The following is a 17,186-nucleotide window of genomic DNA, read 5'->3' on the forward strand; positions in this document are numbered from 1 at the left end:
ACTCTATGAGATAATGTATGATAGAATATAGTAACATTATCTACCTAATATATCTTGGTAGAAAGTGAATGTAAGAGAAAGATTTGGATCTGGAGAGATGGCTCAAGGTTAAGAGCACTGACAGCTTTTCTGAAGGTCCTGAGTTCAATTCCCAGCAACCAAATGGTGACTCACAACCATCCATAATGAGATCTGACACCTTCTTCTGGAGTGTCTGAAGACAGCTACAGTGTACTTACATGTAATAAATAAATAAATCTTTAAAAAAAGAGAGAAGGATTGGGTTGGAAAGATATAGAGATGACCATGCTATGATGACCATGCTATGATGCATTGTGGTGTTTTGTTTTTCTGTCTTAGTTTTGAAAATTCTATAATACTTTAAATTTATATCTTTATATCTTTTAAAATATAACAAGAAGGTTGTGGAAATTTTTTTTTAAAAACTTCACTTTGAAGTGAGAACTTTAAAGATCTCAAAAAAACCCAAGAACTTAGCGGACTAGAGAGTCTGTCTGTTGTTATATATATATAAAGAAAGTTGGCCTTTCTTTTAGGGTAGTAGTATACTACAATACTGTGAGAATTAACTAGTAAAAATGTCTACCCATTTCTGTCTCATCATTTTATTGAACTATTTTTTCCTTTTAGATTGTGTAGTAGAATTACATGTATGCACGTTAAATGCCTGAGTCCTGCAAAGCTGTATCTCACATGCTGTCGCCTGCATCAGCAGTCCCCTTTCTCACTGCTGAACACTATCCCTTTATATGAATATGTCACAACAGAGTCAGCTATTCTTCTGTAATGGAGTTTTGGGCTATCCCCAGGTTTTGGCTATTATAAGTGATGCTCTATGGACAGTCTGGGCATGTCTACTATAAGTGATGCTCTATGGACAGTCTGGGCATGTCTACTATAAGTGATGCTCTATGGACAGTCTGGGCATGTCTACTATAAGTGATGCTCTATGGACAGTCTGGGCATGTCTACTATAAGTGATGCTCTATGGACAGTCTGGGCATGTCTACTATAAGTGATGCTCTATGGACAGTCTGGGCATGTCTACTATAAGTGATGCTCTATGGACAGTCTGGGCATGTCTACTATAAGTGATGCTCTATGGACAGTCTGGGCATGTCTACTATAAGTGATGCTCTATGGACAGTCTGGGCATGTCTACTATAAGTGATGCTCTATGGACAGTCTGGGCATGTCTACTATAAGTGATGCTCTATGGACAGTCTGGGCATGTCTACTGTAAGTGATGCTCTATGGACAGTCTGGGCATGTCTACTATAAGTGATGTTCTATGGACAGTCTGGGCATGTCTACTATAAGTGATGCTCTATGAACAGTCTGGGCATGTCTACTATAAGTGATGCTCTATGGATAGTCTGGGCATGTCTACTATAAGTGATGCTCTATGGACAGTCTGGGCATGTCTACTATAAGTGATGCTCTATGGACAGTCTGGGCATGTCTACTATAAGTGATGCTCTATGGACAGTCTGGGCATGTCTATTATAAGTGATGCTCTATGGACAGTCTGGGCATGTCTACTATAAGTGATGCTCTATGGACAGTCTGGGCATGTCTACTATAAGTGATGCTCTATGGACAGTCTGGGCATGTCTACTATAAGTGATGCTCTATGGACAGTCTGGGCATGTCTACTATAAGTGATGCTCTATGGACAGTCTGGGCATGTCTACTATAAGTGATGCTCTATGGACAGTCTGGGCATGTCTTTTATTATGCATTGCAGAGGCATTAACCATAAAGGAAAAATGGACAAATTCAACCCTATTAAAACACAATTTGCTTCATAAAGACCAAGACAAAGTAATAAGAACAGAAGCCCGCCAACCTCTAATGAAAACACAAGCCACAGCGTGGAGAGGACACCTGCAATGTATAACTAGTGGTGGACCAGTCCTCAGACACACACACACACACACACACACACACACACACACACACACACACAAGGAACACTATTCAAAGGCCAACAGGCAGAGGTCTAAATGATCAATGGATGTTTATCAGAGAAGTAAAGTAAAACTGTGAACTACTACATACAGATCCTATAAACTGATCTACATATAGATCCTAGAATGGCTAAACTTAAATGATTGACAATATCAAGAATTACTAAGGATAGAAAACAATTACAAGGAATACTTGTATAATAGAAACTCCACGTACCTACTAACAATAAGTTTATGCACAATTTAGAATTTTGCAATTCCACTTCTAAGTATAAACTCAGCAGAAATGAGTGCACATGGCCACTGAGACAGATGTATAAGCACATTTGCTATACAGTGACATTATTTTATAAATATATTTTAAAATTTAATTTTCAAGCTTAATAGTTCTAATATACTTAATGTTTAAGGCTGTTTTCTGCTTAAAATGATGTTAGTTTTATTGTATTAAAATATGAGATATAGCCTTATTGTCTAAGAACATACATGTAAAGAGACTCTGAAAATATGGAGAGGGACATGGCTCAGCCTAGGGAAATGAAGAACTTTACCGGGCGTAGAATGTGTTAGGGAAGAGAGATACTTTAAGAGACAGGGGGAAAAAAATCAAGCTGCTTCAGGAAATTCAAGGGCCTGGGCATACTAAGTGTGAACCTTGATTCACAGCGGAGAGTCTGAGTAAGCTGCACCGTGCATGTGTCACTCGGCTGTGACAGGCTACACCTACACAATGTGAAAGCTCTTAGAAGGGAAGGCCATCTTTTATGACATTCTTTCTCAGTTTATAAGCAATTACTCAATGAATAAATCTGCCTATTAACTTTCATACCAGTGCCATACCACCCTAAACATAGATCTAACACTTATGAACAGCCTCTGTTTACGTCTGTCTCAGGACATGCCCTGTAAAGGCAGTGGCTTGCTACCCAGAATAGCTAAGTTGAGAAGCAGAAGACAGGAAAGAGGCTTAGGAGCTGCCTTCAGCAGGCCAGCCTACCTGTATCCTCACACCTCTCTCTTATTTCATGGACATCAGAGCTTCCTCAAATTAGCTGTTACCCAGAGTCCATATATCCTAGAATGGCTTACTTTAAAAGACCGACAATACCCAAACAGTCTTAAGATGTCAACTCTGATTCTTTAGAAAACCAGTAGAAAGGAAGAGAGGAAGGAAAGAAGGCATCATTTAAAAACCACACAGGACCACTGTAGCCCCTAGAGTTTTACAAGGAATGTCTGAGGGCACTCCATGCTTTTATCCTCTACTTCAATGGTTCTCAGCCTTCCTGATGCTATGACCCTTTAATACAGTTCCTCACTTTGGGGTGATCTTCAACCATAAAATTATTTTCATTGCTACTTCATAACTATAATTTTGCTACTATTATGAATTACAATGTAAAGATCTGATATGCAGGATATCTGGTATATGACCTACAGGTTGAGAGTCACTGCTCTGAACTAATTCCTTAGTGCTGAAAGACAGAAATAAAGCATCCATCCAGATATGGACTACAGTAGGAGTAGAAAAAGGCCAAGTAGAGAAGAAATAAATTCCCACTCTATGAAGCAAGGATTCACCCACCTGGCTCTGGGACTCCAGTTTAACTTCCTCAGGAGCAGGTTTGGTCATTGGGGTTGGGTTTGTGTTACAAGGATCCATCTGTTCTTTCTTCTCCACTTTGACCTTTACGTCATCCAGGCACAGGTTTGGAGTGGACCTTAAATCTTTCTCATCTTTGTCTAAAAGGTAGCGTAGGAGCTGATGGTCTTTTGACTCTTTTTTCTTTGCAGCATCCAGTTCCAGTTTTATGCTGGCACTCCCCTGGGATTGTCCAGACACTGACACAGCAGTAGAGGCTGGCACACTGTCCTTCTTCTCGGGTTCCACAGACAAAGTGGTGATGTCTGAGGGGCTGCCCTCCTGTAAAAGCCGGTGCAGAATTTTATGCCGCTCAGTCAGAGAGCTGTGAGAAGAGGGACAAGTACCTCCTGAGGGGTTAGAGGAGGCAGAGCTGGAAGTACCAGTGCAAGACAGTACATCTTTGCAGCTTGTGTCTATGTCGGCATGCCGTAACTGCTGCTCTGCGGTCGTAGTCAATAGCTGTACTAGCTTGTGACTAGTTTGAGAGTATTTACTGTCTCCTTCTGAGAGTCTGTCATTGTTATGCAGAAGTCCTGAGTCCAGAGGCTTGCCTTCGTTAGCACTGTTGTCGCTGTTGTCGGACTGAATCATTTCATTTAAAATGGATGCAATCTCTTTGCTGTCTTTGGACTCAGCCTTTGCTGGTTGCATACTTAATCTGCTAGGTGAATTCTGTGAGCTCATCTGCCGAAGGACTGGAGACCCAGCAGAGAAGCCAACAGAGTTATTGGGTCCTTCATTCATACCTTGTAAAGATGTTACTGGGATATTTGAATAGGATCGATTATTATTATTACAGGCACCACTAGTAATGCCAACTGGGGAGCTTAATGTTGGAATATTTGGAGGAAATGAATTGTTTGACATCCTGGCCCTTGTTGCCAAGCCAGAATTAGCTTGTCTCCTCGGAGACATGAACTGTGAGAGGGCAATTCCTGTACCTTCCATAGGAGAATTATTGAGGTTTAAAGAGGGATTGCTGCTCTGGGAACCTGCCTGTCCCTGGTTTAAGGCAACATTGGCTACAATCTGATTTCCAGGTGAACATCCAAAGTTCCCTTGGTTGTTGCTAGAGTTAGTATGACTGCTGCTGCTGTTGAGGTCTGAGCTCTGTTGGCGGTTTACTCTGGCAGAGACCATGTTGTTGTTGGATGGTGGCAACGTGGATGAACGGGTCACACCATGGGCTGGAGAGATACCAGGATTGACTGAGGGATTTATTCGGGGAATTGACATTCCAGAATTACTGTCATCTTGAGGAGAAAGCCCACTGTGCTCCCTAGGGGGAAAAATACATTATTATTCAATCATTTAAATCTGTTTTTATTATATTTTCATGATGCTATTATAAGAAAGACCATTTGCCGCATTAATGTCCCAAACTGCCAAGTAGAGAGTTTCTGCATCACCCTAAGTTAGGGGTCAGGGACCTGTCATTACCACTGACAAAGAGCAGCACCACTTCCTAGGAAATGGCACCCGTGGACTCTTGCATCATTGACAGTGCTGTGAGGAATAAATTGGTGTTGGGAAAATATGCAATAGATATACTAATAAACTTGTCTAAAATTAATATAAACAATGATTATTATAGTAATAATTTAATCTGAAGGAGAAACTTCCCACACCTTTATTTAGAAAGCATTTTATTTATAAGCCCCCTATTACAGCTTTTAAGTATTTCAACTCCAAAGAGGAAGACTGGGTAAGGAAAATATTGTGTTGCTGATGTAAAAATTAAAGAGGGTGATATGTAGACATAGCAGATGTTTTGGAAGAGAAATCACAATATGAAAAAGAGAACTGTGCTAATTCCACTCACAAGAAAAATTTCAACTAAAACTAAAAAAAGCCAGAATACTGAACTCAGGTTTAACTGAGCTCTTTACTCACATGTGTAACTATGACAACAGATTTGTGACTGGCATTACCATGTTCCAATATGCAAAACATCAGATGGAAAAAAGATGAAGTGAGGGGGAAATGTCTTTGTTTTTAATACTAAATTATATGCACTTATAATATAGGGCTTCTTAACATACAACAGCATAAAAGAATAAGTTCATGAACTTGCTATGTGTATCAGTATAAATCTTATGAGAGATAGGGAACAAGTTAGAAACAATATTGAAAGACTTCAAGTTGAGACTTTAAGAAGAATAAGGCTTCTATAATAAACTGTCAACTTGAACTCAAGGGCCATAGATGTCCTAATAAAGCACATTTAAAATAAAATAACAATGCTGTCAACTCTGAGGTCTGTTCTAAGGCTGTCAGTGCTTACGAAGAATGGTGTACAATTTCAGGCACCATTTTGTTTTCACCCCCTAAAAAATGGTTTTTCAGTCCCATTTTTACTGTCTCCCTTTATGAGCAACAAAGCTATTTGGTAACAGAACTCTAAAATCCAATGTGGATATAGTAATAGATAATTAATATTAATTATGGACATACTCATCAAACTATTCTTATGCTAACTTAGAATTTCTCTCCAAATAAATAGTACCTGTCGATGATATGAATTCCCATGATGAAAGGCTGCATGTCAGGACTTTGAGGGTAGCAAAGTTTACACTTGGTGTGGGCGCTAAGCATTGTCCCATCATTCAATATGAATCTATAGGATGGGCTGGAGGCAGTGCCACGAGTCATCACTGTGTCAAACAAAAGAAAAACCTAGTTAAAATTCTGACACTTGAACGCTGGGCAAAGGAGAGTTACCAAGTCTTATTTCTACCAAGAACCTTATTGGAAATGCCCTCCCAACTGCTGCCTTCTCTGACTCAGAGAACAGCTCAGAGATTTGGGGAAGGGGATTCCAGTTAAAATATACCACTGACAGATTTAACAGTCTGATTGGAATGGCTGCCTCCTGACATGAGCTAGGACTGTGACAAACACCAACCTAATAAAATCTTAAATCTTTCTCTATAATGGGCAAGTTACTCAAGTTTATTGTCTCCATTCAAAATCCTAGGAAGCACGTTTCTTCCTTTTGCCTTTAGTGTTATCTCTAACAAGTTTTCTTTTATTATCTTTGGCTGACTGATGGTTTAAATTATAGCTGTATTGAGATATAGTTCATATGCCATGAAATTCACCTCTCTGTTTTAAGTGGTTTGCAGAGTTCTTTGAGGAAATCAAATCCCTCAGATCCCCTCTGACAAATTATTACACATTTTAATATTATTTTAATGCTATAAGTTTTGAAGTTTAATGAGCAAATTAAAATAAAACCAATGTCTACTAGTAAGGAACAAAACCCAGGCTGTCAGTTAAAATACTTTACAAACAATATCACTTAACTTCTGTCGTAAACAGCAGGCAAGAATACAATCACTGAGGTAAGAGCTTGTGAGCTGTGCAGAGACTGTCCAATGACTGAAATGTCATTGATGATTTAGTAACACCATAGAATTCTACCTTGAGGCCTTCTACACTTAGCAATAAAAAAATTTAACAGATCAAACCCACCAAAATACAAGAACTACTATTGCAAATGCCTGTTAAAGTTTAGCTTGTAAGAAAGATGTTGAAGACATTTTACTTTTTGAGATAAATAGCCCAGGCTTGGGCTATTTATCTCAAAGATGTTGAAGACATTTTACTTTTTGAGATATATAGCCCAGGCTTGCCATATAGCCCAAGTAGGCCCCAAACATACATTCTTCTTGCCTCAGTCTGCTAAACACTAAGATTAAAAACCTGTGCTAGTATATCTGCTCAATTACATTTTAAATATCACATAGAAAAGATTTAAAATGGTCAATGAAGATTTTCTCAAGCTACATGCTAGTCAAGAGAAGAGATGATACGTTCTGTTATCTTGGGTTCCAGCTCCGACTAAGGAGGGAGTCTGTTGTCAATCAGCAGTATGATAAACTGCCTAGGTGCAGAAACAAGGATGTAAACTCCACCTTCAGTTAAGTCACTGTCACGCTTGCCAAATGCAGTGCACGGAGAAATTAGTCTTTAATAAGATAATAAAGGATCAAAAGAGTGTTTAATGGATACCCATAATTTCTGTGGAAGAGTATAGGCAAGTTTTTGCTATAATGAGTCCTAAAATTATGTTAACAATCCAAACTATTTATATCTCTAAGTAATATATATTTATAAAAACACAACTTCAACAGAAAAGTGGCATTATACAATACATTATTAACATAAGGTTTTAAAGGGCCAGAGAAAACAAATAACAAATCTTGCATGATTTTAATTACTCTATTTTACCCACCTATTGTGTTCATTTTCCAAGTCTCCTTATTACATAGTGGGACAATAGTCACTTTGCAGAGCTGCACTGCTCATCCCAACAGCATGAGCCTACATGGGGCCCATTTGAAACTAAATATTACATTCACTTCCTCAGTCACACTACCTACACTTTTAGGCCTTGATGCTCACGTGGAACTAGTGGCTATGATGATGACTTCTTTCATTTTCAACACTGTTCTTCATAAATGTCTGCTTCGGTAGCTAGTGTAAGGGCTGATGTTCTGGCCTGCCTTGTTTCCTACTTTCCACTGACCTTTGTATTATGCTCTGCAATAAAGTCATCTGGTAAGGATGTGCTGGTTGCTGGATTTCCTGTCAGCTTGTGTAATGGAACTAGGCTAACATTGGCATGTGATCATATATTCTTTCTAAAGAACAGATTTTTCAATCTTAGGTATGTTTTCAACCACTTACGATTCAATTTATGTTTTTACTCTTATAGGAATCAAGACTTAATTTTATAAAGAAAATTAATTAAGAGAAAATTCCTTATTGATCATCAATTATAAATGAGAAACAACCAGAAATTTGGGACAACATGGGAACCTTAGGGTATTTGATATGGATTATAGAAGCAATCTTTGTTATTAGGCTGCATAAACTTGTAAGATTGTAGCAAAAGCTGTAAAACAATTTAAAATTTGGATAATAATTTAAATATCATACTTGAAGTTTTGAAGTTAGATTATTATACATGATAATGTATGGACTGTAATTCACTGAGAATTATTCTTTGAAATGAGAGAAAAAGTAACTATTTAAAATAGCAAAGCTTCCTTTCTTTCCTCGCTGGTGATGGGGATCCAGCTTAGATCTCAGATGTGTTAGGTAAATACTCTATCTCTAAGCTAGAAAACCACTAGTTCTTAAACCTTCAACTTATTAAAACCTGACTTTCTAGTTAACTAGAATTCTGATGCCTGTTCAGTCGTGAGCAGGTAAATAGGAGGTCACCATGAACAAAGAAAGGAGTAAGGCTAGCAGTAAGAGTCACACATGACTGTCTGACTCTGCTCTGTATGAGTCTAGGATTTCATGGGAGTCGACCTTAGCCCATGTCTGTTATTCACCACTGAAATGGAACTGGTGATGTTATGAGGGAATATCTAGTGAGGATGTTAGTCCACACTAGGGTCTGAGTGACCACTTCCTGCATAACAAAGGAAAATAAACCCTTTCCAGAGCACAAATGGCCCAAGTAGCATACATTTAAGCAATTCTTAACCTTTATATTAATGTACACCTGATATTTTGGATTAAGTAAGGTATCTGCCATAGCTCACTACAGACATGACTGCATGAACATTTATTCTGCACACCATAGATTCCCTGTAATTGGGTTTTAGGGTCAGGTTTGGAATTAAATTGGTCTTGCTTCTGATCAAAGTTTTTGCCAACTATTCAGAAAATATGTTGGTCTTTGACTTTCTTTTTCTTTTTTAAATTTACTCTGAGACAGGATCTTACTACTTAGCTCAAGCAGGCCTCAAACTCACCTATCCTCCTCCCTCAGCCTCCTGAGTGCTAAGACACACAGCTGTGTGAGCAAGCCCAGCCCAAGTCCTGACTTGTGTTTACCTTTAATGTATTTCCACAGAAGGGCTACAACTAAAGGGGTACTGCTTACATCTGGGAAGTCCACTGCTAAATCTATAACTCAACAACTGTCTTTGCTTGTTTCATTTCTTCTCAGAAATGGCCTCAAGTAAGCAAAAACCAACCAACCAACCAACCAACCAACCAACCAACCAACCTCCCCTGGTCAGACCACCGGTAGGAGTACAGCTATTTAAGAATGAATCTTTCCGGGGCTGGTGAGATGGCTCAGTGGGTAAGAGCACCCGACTGCTCTTCCGAAGGTCCGAAGTTCAAATCCCAGCAACCACATGGTGGCTCACAACCATCCGTAATGAGATCTGACTCCCTCTTCTGGAGGGTCTGAAGACAGCTACAGTGTACTTACATGTAATAAATAAATAAATAAATCTTAAAAAAAAAAAAAAAAAAAAAAAAAGAATGAATCTTTCCTAAAGCACCAGGTGCTTTTTGGAAGCCAACCAACTGAACAGGTAACAAATGTGTGGCAGCACCTGACCTATTGAGTGTTAACCTAAACTGAAGAATAAAACAAAACAAGACAAAGCAAAAGACTGCTGTTAGGTAAAGAAAGAAATTACTCCTACATGGGTGGTCACTTTCTCTCCTCCTCCTGGATAGTTTAAGATTTTTAAATTATCAGTAAAGAATAAATTCTGGGTAGTTCATCAAACTTTCTACAGGAAGCAAGTAAGTTAATATTTTAAATATTTTCAATAAATTTTGAAATAAAAAGATTTTTTATTATCTGGACTTTGATATTAACTACATAAACTCAAATAACATTTTGTGTAATCATTAATGTGGACACTTAATGTTTTATGATAATACTTCTAAACTTCTTGATACTATTAATTCTACCAACACCACTCCACTTGTGACATATGTATGTTGATGTGTTATTTTTACACATACAGACACACACACACACACACACACACACACACAAAATTGTTGAATTTTTTTTTTTTTTGAGCCAGGATCTTATTCTGTAGCCCAGGCTAACCTCAAACTTGTGACAATCCCCTTTTGTCAGTCTCTTATATGCTAGAATTTCAGGCATGAGTTACCATTCTTAGTGCTTTAATTTTTAAGTATAAAGTTAAGGCAACAAAAAAAGACCAATAAATAAAGATAAAGTTACTTTTAATTCTATTACTGAGGTAAAATTAACATTTTATTAATATAGAACTGGAAAGACATGTAAGAGTAAGATTATATTATATATACACTCTGCTTGCTTAGCCTACTTTTTCATGTAATAATACATCTGGATCATTTAAAAGAAATTATGACCTATTATTAAACTATAAGTAGATAAACAAAACTTTTATAAAAGAGCTTTGTAGGTTAAATATACATACACACACACACACATACACACACACACAATCACAGCACTTCTCACTCTGAGGAAAAATAAGTACTCTGAGTAATGGGGTTTAAATGTACCTTTATTGTAGAACTTCTGGGAACTTAAAATACCTTAACTATTTCAGGAATTTCCTAAAACAGGAGAATAGAGCATCTATCACACTCAGTTAAGCACAAAACAACACTTTCTGGTTACAGATATTAAAATCTTGTAAAACCTAGCTTCATATTTTCCAAATGTCTCTGTAAGAAAGCTTTTTCCCCTCAGTCTCATTTAACTCATTCCATGGTGTATGGCCAGGAAATCTGACTTAACAACTGCACTGGCACCCACCGCATCCAGTACACGGTGAAGGGCCTGTTCTCATCTTTCTTTAAAGTACTGGTCTGAATGGAACAGAACCTGTGAATCTTCTTCAGACCATCTCCACTTGTATCAGCTTTCTCCAAGTTTAAAGTGGCTCAAGTGGTTTTAATACCCACTTTCCCCAGGCTCAGTGCAGAACCATGGCTTCTATCTGGTTCAAGCAAGTGTTCCTATGTGTTCTTGGCTGGGATGTGGTTACATAAGTGACTCTGGAAGATGGAACAGTAAGCATCCTTTGAAAATATTTCATGAGCTGGGTATGGTAGTCTGGTGTTGTGATTCCAGCACTTGATGTAGGGGCTCAGGAATTCAAGGTCTTTCTCAGCCACATAATAGGCTTGAGACCAACCAAGGCTACAGCAAAGCCTGTGTCAAACAAACAGTTGGGAAAGCACTAACCTAGTTTGTATGCAGCTTCAGGTTCAATCCCCAGCACTAAATGCCCCCCCCATCAAAAAACAAATTAACTAATTAACTAAAATGTACATTGTCTTGGCCCAAAGCAGCCAAAACAAGACCAACCAATCAACCAACCAAAACCACCACCACCAAACAAAACGCCCCCCCCCCCCACACACACAAACTAAGCTAAAACCAAAACCGCTAAATGAACATTAGGATTTTATAGCAATTGCCACCTTCAAATAGTAAATTACTGCAAAGGGGAAAGATGACAGATGCAAGACAATTTTCTCTTGTCTAAATATCTACCACTGTAAAAATCTATACAAAATCAAAGATATAGTGATAAAATTTGTCTTTTTCCTAGATTTAAACTTATTTAGGTGGACACATAAAATACTATTCATTTTTCCTATGTACTATGATCCCTTTAAGCACTTATTCATTGTGGATGGCTAAATCAAGCTAATAAACATATGCTATCCTACAATTATCACTGTAGTGGTGAGAAGACTTAAAATCTATTGTCCTTCCTGCATTCCTCAAGAATATATTGTTATTAGCTACAATCACCATGCACACCTCAGACCTGTTAAGACTTATCCCTTGGAGGGCTGGTGAGATGGCTCAGTGGTTAAGAGCACCGATTGCTTTTCCAAAGGTCCTGAGTTCAAATCCCAGCAACCACATGGTAGCTCACAACCATCCATAACAAAATCTGATGCTCTCTTCTGGAGTGTCTGAAGACAGCTACAGTGTACTTACATTAAATAAATAAGTGAATAAAATAAATATTTAAAAAAAAAAAAAAAAGACTTATCCCTTGGACCGAATGTAGTGGTTTGAGCAACATCATCTCAACAGCTCCTCCTATCCCCATAGACCACTGCAGCCCCTCATGACCACCATTCTACTGTTTCTAGACTATGTGTAGAAGATCATGTATTGCTTGTATTTCTGTGCCTGGCTTATCTCATCTGCTATAATTATCTTCAGGCTTACCATAGGAGTGTCATCTTTTTAAGGCTTAATTAATAGTATTTCATTGTATTTATATATATGGCAATGTATATTATTCATATACATACATACATACATACATACATACATACACACATGAGCATTTTCTTCATTGACACTCAGTGGAAAGCACACATCTTCCATACCTTGGCTAATGGTACACATGCATCTCTCTACTGTACTGCTTTGTTCCCTTTGGTTATTTACCCAAAGTGGGATTCCTAGGTCCTATGATAGCTCTGCTTTTATTTTTCTTTTTGAGGAAACAGCACTCTTTAATTTATAATGGCTATACTAATTTACAATCCCATATTCATACATGCTCATCTTTTGTCTGTTTGATAACAACCATTCTAACACAAACATATATCTGGCTTTACACTTAAGTGGTTGAGACAGCAAATACAAAACAAAATAACCTGCAAATGTAAACCACTCTTTCCATTCTGTATAGGTGAATGGTTCATCTTTAAGGCCTGTTAAAATATTGGCCCTTAGCTGATATTTTAATTCAGTAGGTATTTTTAACAGGTGGTTTACACATGTTTTCAAAGAGTATATTTCTCTATCCAGGCTACATCTACTGAGTATCAAATACTAGAAGATGCTACCTATCTATGACATACTATTTAGCAAATTGTCTATAATTTCAAAAACCCTAGAACCACAGTCATATGAACTTTGGCCCACTTAGCCACATATGAACTTTCCATCTTTGAGGGGGAAAAAGTCAAAGTCATTTTTATCACAGAATTCTTTTTCTAAAAAGTTGGAGGACATGGCATTAAGAAACGCCTAAGGAAAAGGAGATGGATTACAATTCTTTCTCTTTATACTGTCCCCTAAATTATTGTATTTTGTATGCTAACAAGTTATTTATTTATTAGATTTTAATTAACTTAATTCACAGAGACTACTAACAACTTATCAACTTTAGCTCTTTTGTATCTGTGTGGAGCTTAATCATTTGGGCAATTAAATACATTTCACCTTAGTGGAAATGTATACACATTACAGGCAAATAAAACTAAGTTTCTCAGGTCTGCTATAAAAGGTCCACCTTGGAAATCATGGCAAAAATCAAAGACCCATATACACTTCACACATTAGGTAATGAGTGGAAGCCATGTTCCAAGTCCCAAACCTATTCAAAAGTTAAGCACTGCTGTGTAAAGGAAGTCCAAGCTTATGATTCGTAGATAGAATCCATCATTATTATGATGACCTCAGAGCTAGGATGTAGGACTGCCTGGGGAAGTTAAATAATATAGAGTTTTTTTGTTCTTTATAATAAAACAATCTTAAGGAGTGGCATGGAGTTTAGTAAGGAGCCCTCTGAAGAACTACAACTTTAAGATATATATATATATCTTATAAAATATATATATATATATATATATATATATCTTATAAAAATTATATTAGGAATCAACTATCCTAAAATGCAAAGAACGGCACACCAGGGAACAAAGGACACAGTGCTGTGAGGGAAATGCTGCTATGAGGAAAATGTTAAAATTAACAAGAATAATTTAGTTGTATTTTAGGACTAGCAATCAATAGAAACTATCAAAGTTTACATCAAAAAAAGGAGTACTAGGCTACCATCCATGACAGCATTTGCTAGTGCATAAACAATGCTTTAATTCTGAATCTCCGTGAACATTCTGACCTTGATTCACAAGTATCTCCCCACCTTTCCTATGGTATTACTAGATTTCTTACGGGCATGACATATACTTGCTTGTGCTTCCACAGACCTCCTAGACATGGTATTTGAAAATTAGTGTCACAGGGCATAGTTTTAAATTTAGAACTTCAATCTACATCAGAAGATACATGTTTCAACAGTCATCAAGTTAAAATGAACAGTGAACAGTACTGGGGCTCTCTGACACACTTGTTTTCCTGGAGAAAAAAAGATCTCTTGCTCTCTCAAATTATCATCAAACTTGAAATTGCCTTTTAACAGTTATACTTCTATTATCACCAGAGTCACACTGATTTTAGAGCTGTCCTATGTTCCCTAATACATTCTGAGCAAACCCTGCTTCCTAGCCATCACTGTATCCCTGGCACCTTATATATACATAGTGTTCTATGCATGTAAGGAACTCGACACATCTGCTGAATGAATGGATGAATGAATGAGTGAGTGAGTGACTGCCACATGACATCCTAGTCTTTAGGATGTGCATCCTGGGTTTCAGGATCCACTCATGAGTGACTTTGCTTACCCATTTCTTCCTTTCCTAAAACTTATTACAGAGCTGTAATTTGGAGAAAATACTTACCAAGCTATGAACTCCAAGAAGAGTTACTTAACAGCAACACACAGGTTAATATGAGAGAGAGAGAGAGAGAGAGAGAGACAGACAGACAGACAGACAGACAGACAGACACAACAAAAGTGTTACCTTCTTGAAACAGCTGCCGGGCGTAAGATGGCTCTCTGCCCTGAGGTTGGAAGAAAGCATAGATGCACTTCCTTACTAGGTCTTCCCAGCCAGTCCTGCCAGCAGCCCTCAGGGAGCTAGTGTCAATAGAGATGATTTTGCCTGCACAGAGAAAGAACATTTACATTTATGTTAGAGTCTTGATTATAAATCATCCACACTTCAAAATCACCAGCTATGTGTAATGAATATTCTCCTTCTAAATATTTGATAGACAAAACAGTAAAAAGGGCTGTTTCTACTTGTTACCCATAGTATATACTAGAGCATATTAGAGACAAGACACAGACTGTAGTCTTGGATTGCTATGCATTACTGTGTCAGATTCAGTTCTAGTCAGGCATTGAAATCATAGCAAGGTTAAGCTAAGGCTGGACAAGCTCAGTTGGTCCAGTGATTGTCTACAATGCATGAGTCTCTGGGCTCAGTTCCTAGTACTGCTAAACAGAGCATGGTGGCACATGCCTGTAATGCAGCACTTGGGAGGTAGAAGCGCACAAGGAGCACAAGCTCAAGGTCATGCCACAATTAGCTGAAGTCAGCCTGGGCTTCTTGAGGACCTATCACAATCATAAATAAACAATCCCTCCAGTATGGAGTAACCCAACTCATCCAGAGTTGTTGATACACTCAGGTCAACCCCCACCCCAGGCCTATTCAGATTTCACATTCCATACACTGTCCCTCTTTACTGCTTCCTGCATCCTGATGAGTAACTGCACTGCTCAAAAGGGCACAGGAGTAATCATTATGCCTATTATTCTAGTTTAAGCTATTTCCCAGTGACTAAGGGAGGAGACTATGAGAAAGAAGCAAGCTTTCCTCCCCTTTTAACACTTCAGGTTAATTACTATAGGCAATTCTACAACAAGGGTGAGATGCAATAAAAGTGGACTCAGAAAAGGCACTAAATCAAAAGCTTAAGATTTATGAGGCACCATACTACTGAAATAATGTTTTATAAATTCCAGTGGTAATTTGTTAAGACTTATCATATCAAATTCCCTATTGTCTCTGAGGGAATTCTGTGTAAGTTATTTCTCAGTTCATAGGGGACAACTAATAGTTTGTGATCTTTTCAGGCCTATTTTTATTATATACACCCATAAGAGCCTGAATTCAAGTCCCTACCGCAAAAGGCACCACTGATCTTTTCTCTCACCTATTATTGTGAGGCTTCTGTTTTTGGAGACAGTAAATGAAAAGCTGGTATCTAAATTTCAATTTCTTTAATTACTACCAAGGCCGAGCATGTCCCATGTTTATTCACTATTCTACGAATTCCTGATTTTATTTATCTGTTTTGATACAATCAAGTCAAGGCTGTCCTAATGTGTATGCTTCTTCATTTGACTAAAATCACATGTTCTCTCTTCCTCCCTCAATCTGGTTTTCTTGGTAATAAACTATCCATTAGCTTTTCCTTGTTACATCTGGAATCTAATGTATCCAGTCCTACTTGAGGATCCTATCAATCAGCTCTTAGAATAAACGAAGATAGAAAAATACCAGTTGGAAATCAAATAAGAGAATTTTGTTACTTAAAACAGTTTGAAGAGATTCTGATGACTGTAACTGAAAGCCTTGCTGTACATAAAAGTTTATTATAGTAGCAATTCTACTGGTACATAATCTTTATATACAATAATGCTCCACGTAGGCAATGACTAATGTGTGTGTGCGTATAAAATGGTCTGTAAGATAGCAAAAGAATCTGGAATTGTGGAGCTATGGAAGAGAAAGTGATTGTGTTTTCAGCAATGGTACTTAGTGAACAGGCTATGTAAAGAACTCTGCTCAGAAAAAGAGACTCATGAAGAGTTTGCATTAGAATATCTACTTTTCAAATGGAAGTTGAACCAACCACTAACCAACCAAACAGAAGACAAGAAAGAAAAAAATCACAATTCAATCTTTCCCAATAGAAGAATTAAAAAAAAATGTGACATGAACCGCTCCATATATAGTCCTAAAAAACATTGATATGAAGTATTTAATAATTTACTTTGCCTTCCTATAATAATAGGAAAATATTCAGTGAATTCTATTCTATGATA

At 37.6% G+C, this 17,186-nt stretch overlaps 1 protein-coding gene across 6 annotated transcripts in view; it reads right to left on the minus strand.

Moving 5' to 3' along the window:
- Positions 1 to 17,186, minus strand: part of Ncoa1 (nuclear receptor coactivator 1) — a 229,845-nt gene that overhangs the window by 43,972 nt on the left and 168,687 nt on the right. For all 6 annotated transcript variants that reach the window (XM_006515005.4, XM_030246598.1, NM_010881.2 and 3 more), the window contains exons 10-12: positions 15,091 to 15,231; positions 6,143 to 6,290; positions 3,577 to 4,915 (exon numbers count right to left, since the gene is read on the minus strand). In XM_006515005.4, the coding sequence (XP_006515068.1) occupies positions 3,577 to 4,915; positions 6,143 to 6,290; positions 15,091 to 15,231 (1,628 nt within the window). The remainder of the gene's footprint in view (positions 1 to 3,576; positions 4,916 to 6,142; positions 6,291 to 15,090; positions 15,232 to 17,186) is intronic.

Source organism: Mus musculus, chromosome 12 (assembly GCF_000001635.26).
Source record: "Mus musculus strain C57BL/6J chromosome 12, GRCm38.p6 C57BL/6J".
In the NCBI taxonomy this organism is placed as follows: domain Eukaryota; kingdom Metazoa; phylum Chordata; class Mammalia; order Rodentia; family Muridae; genus Mus; species Mus musculus.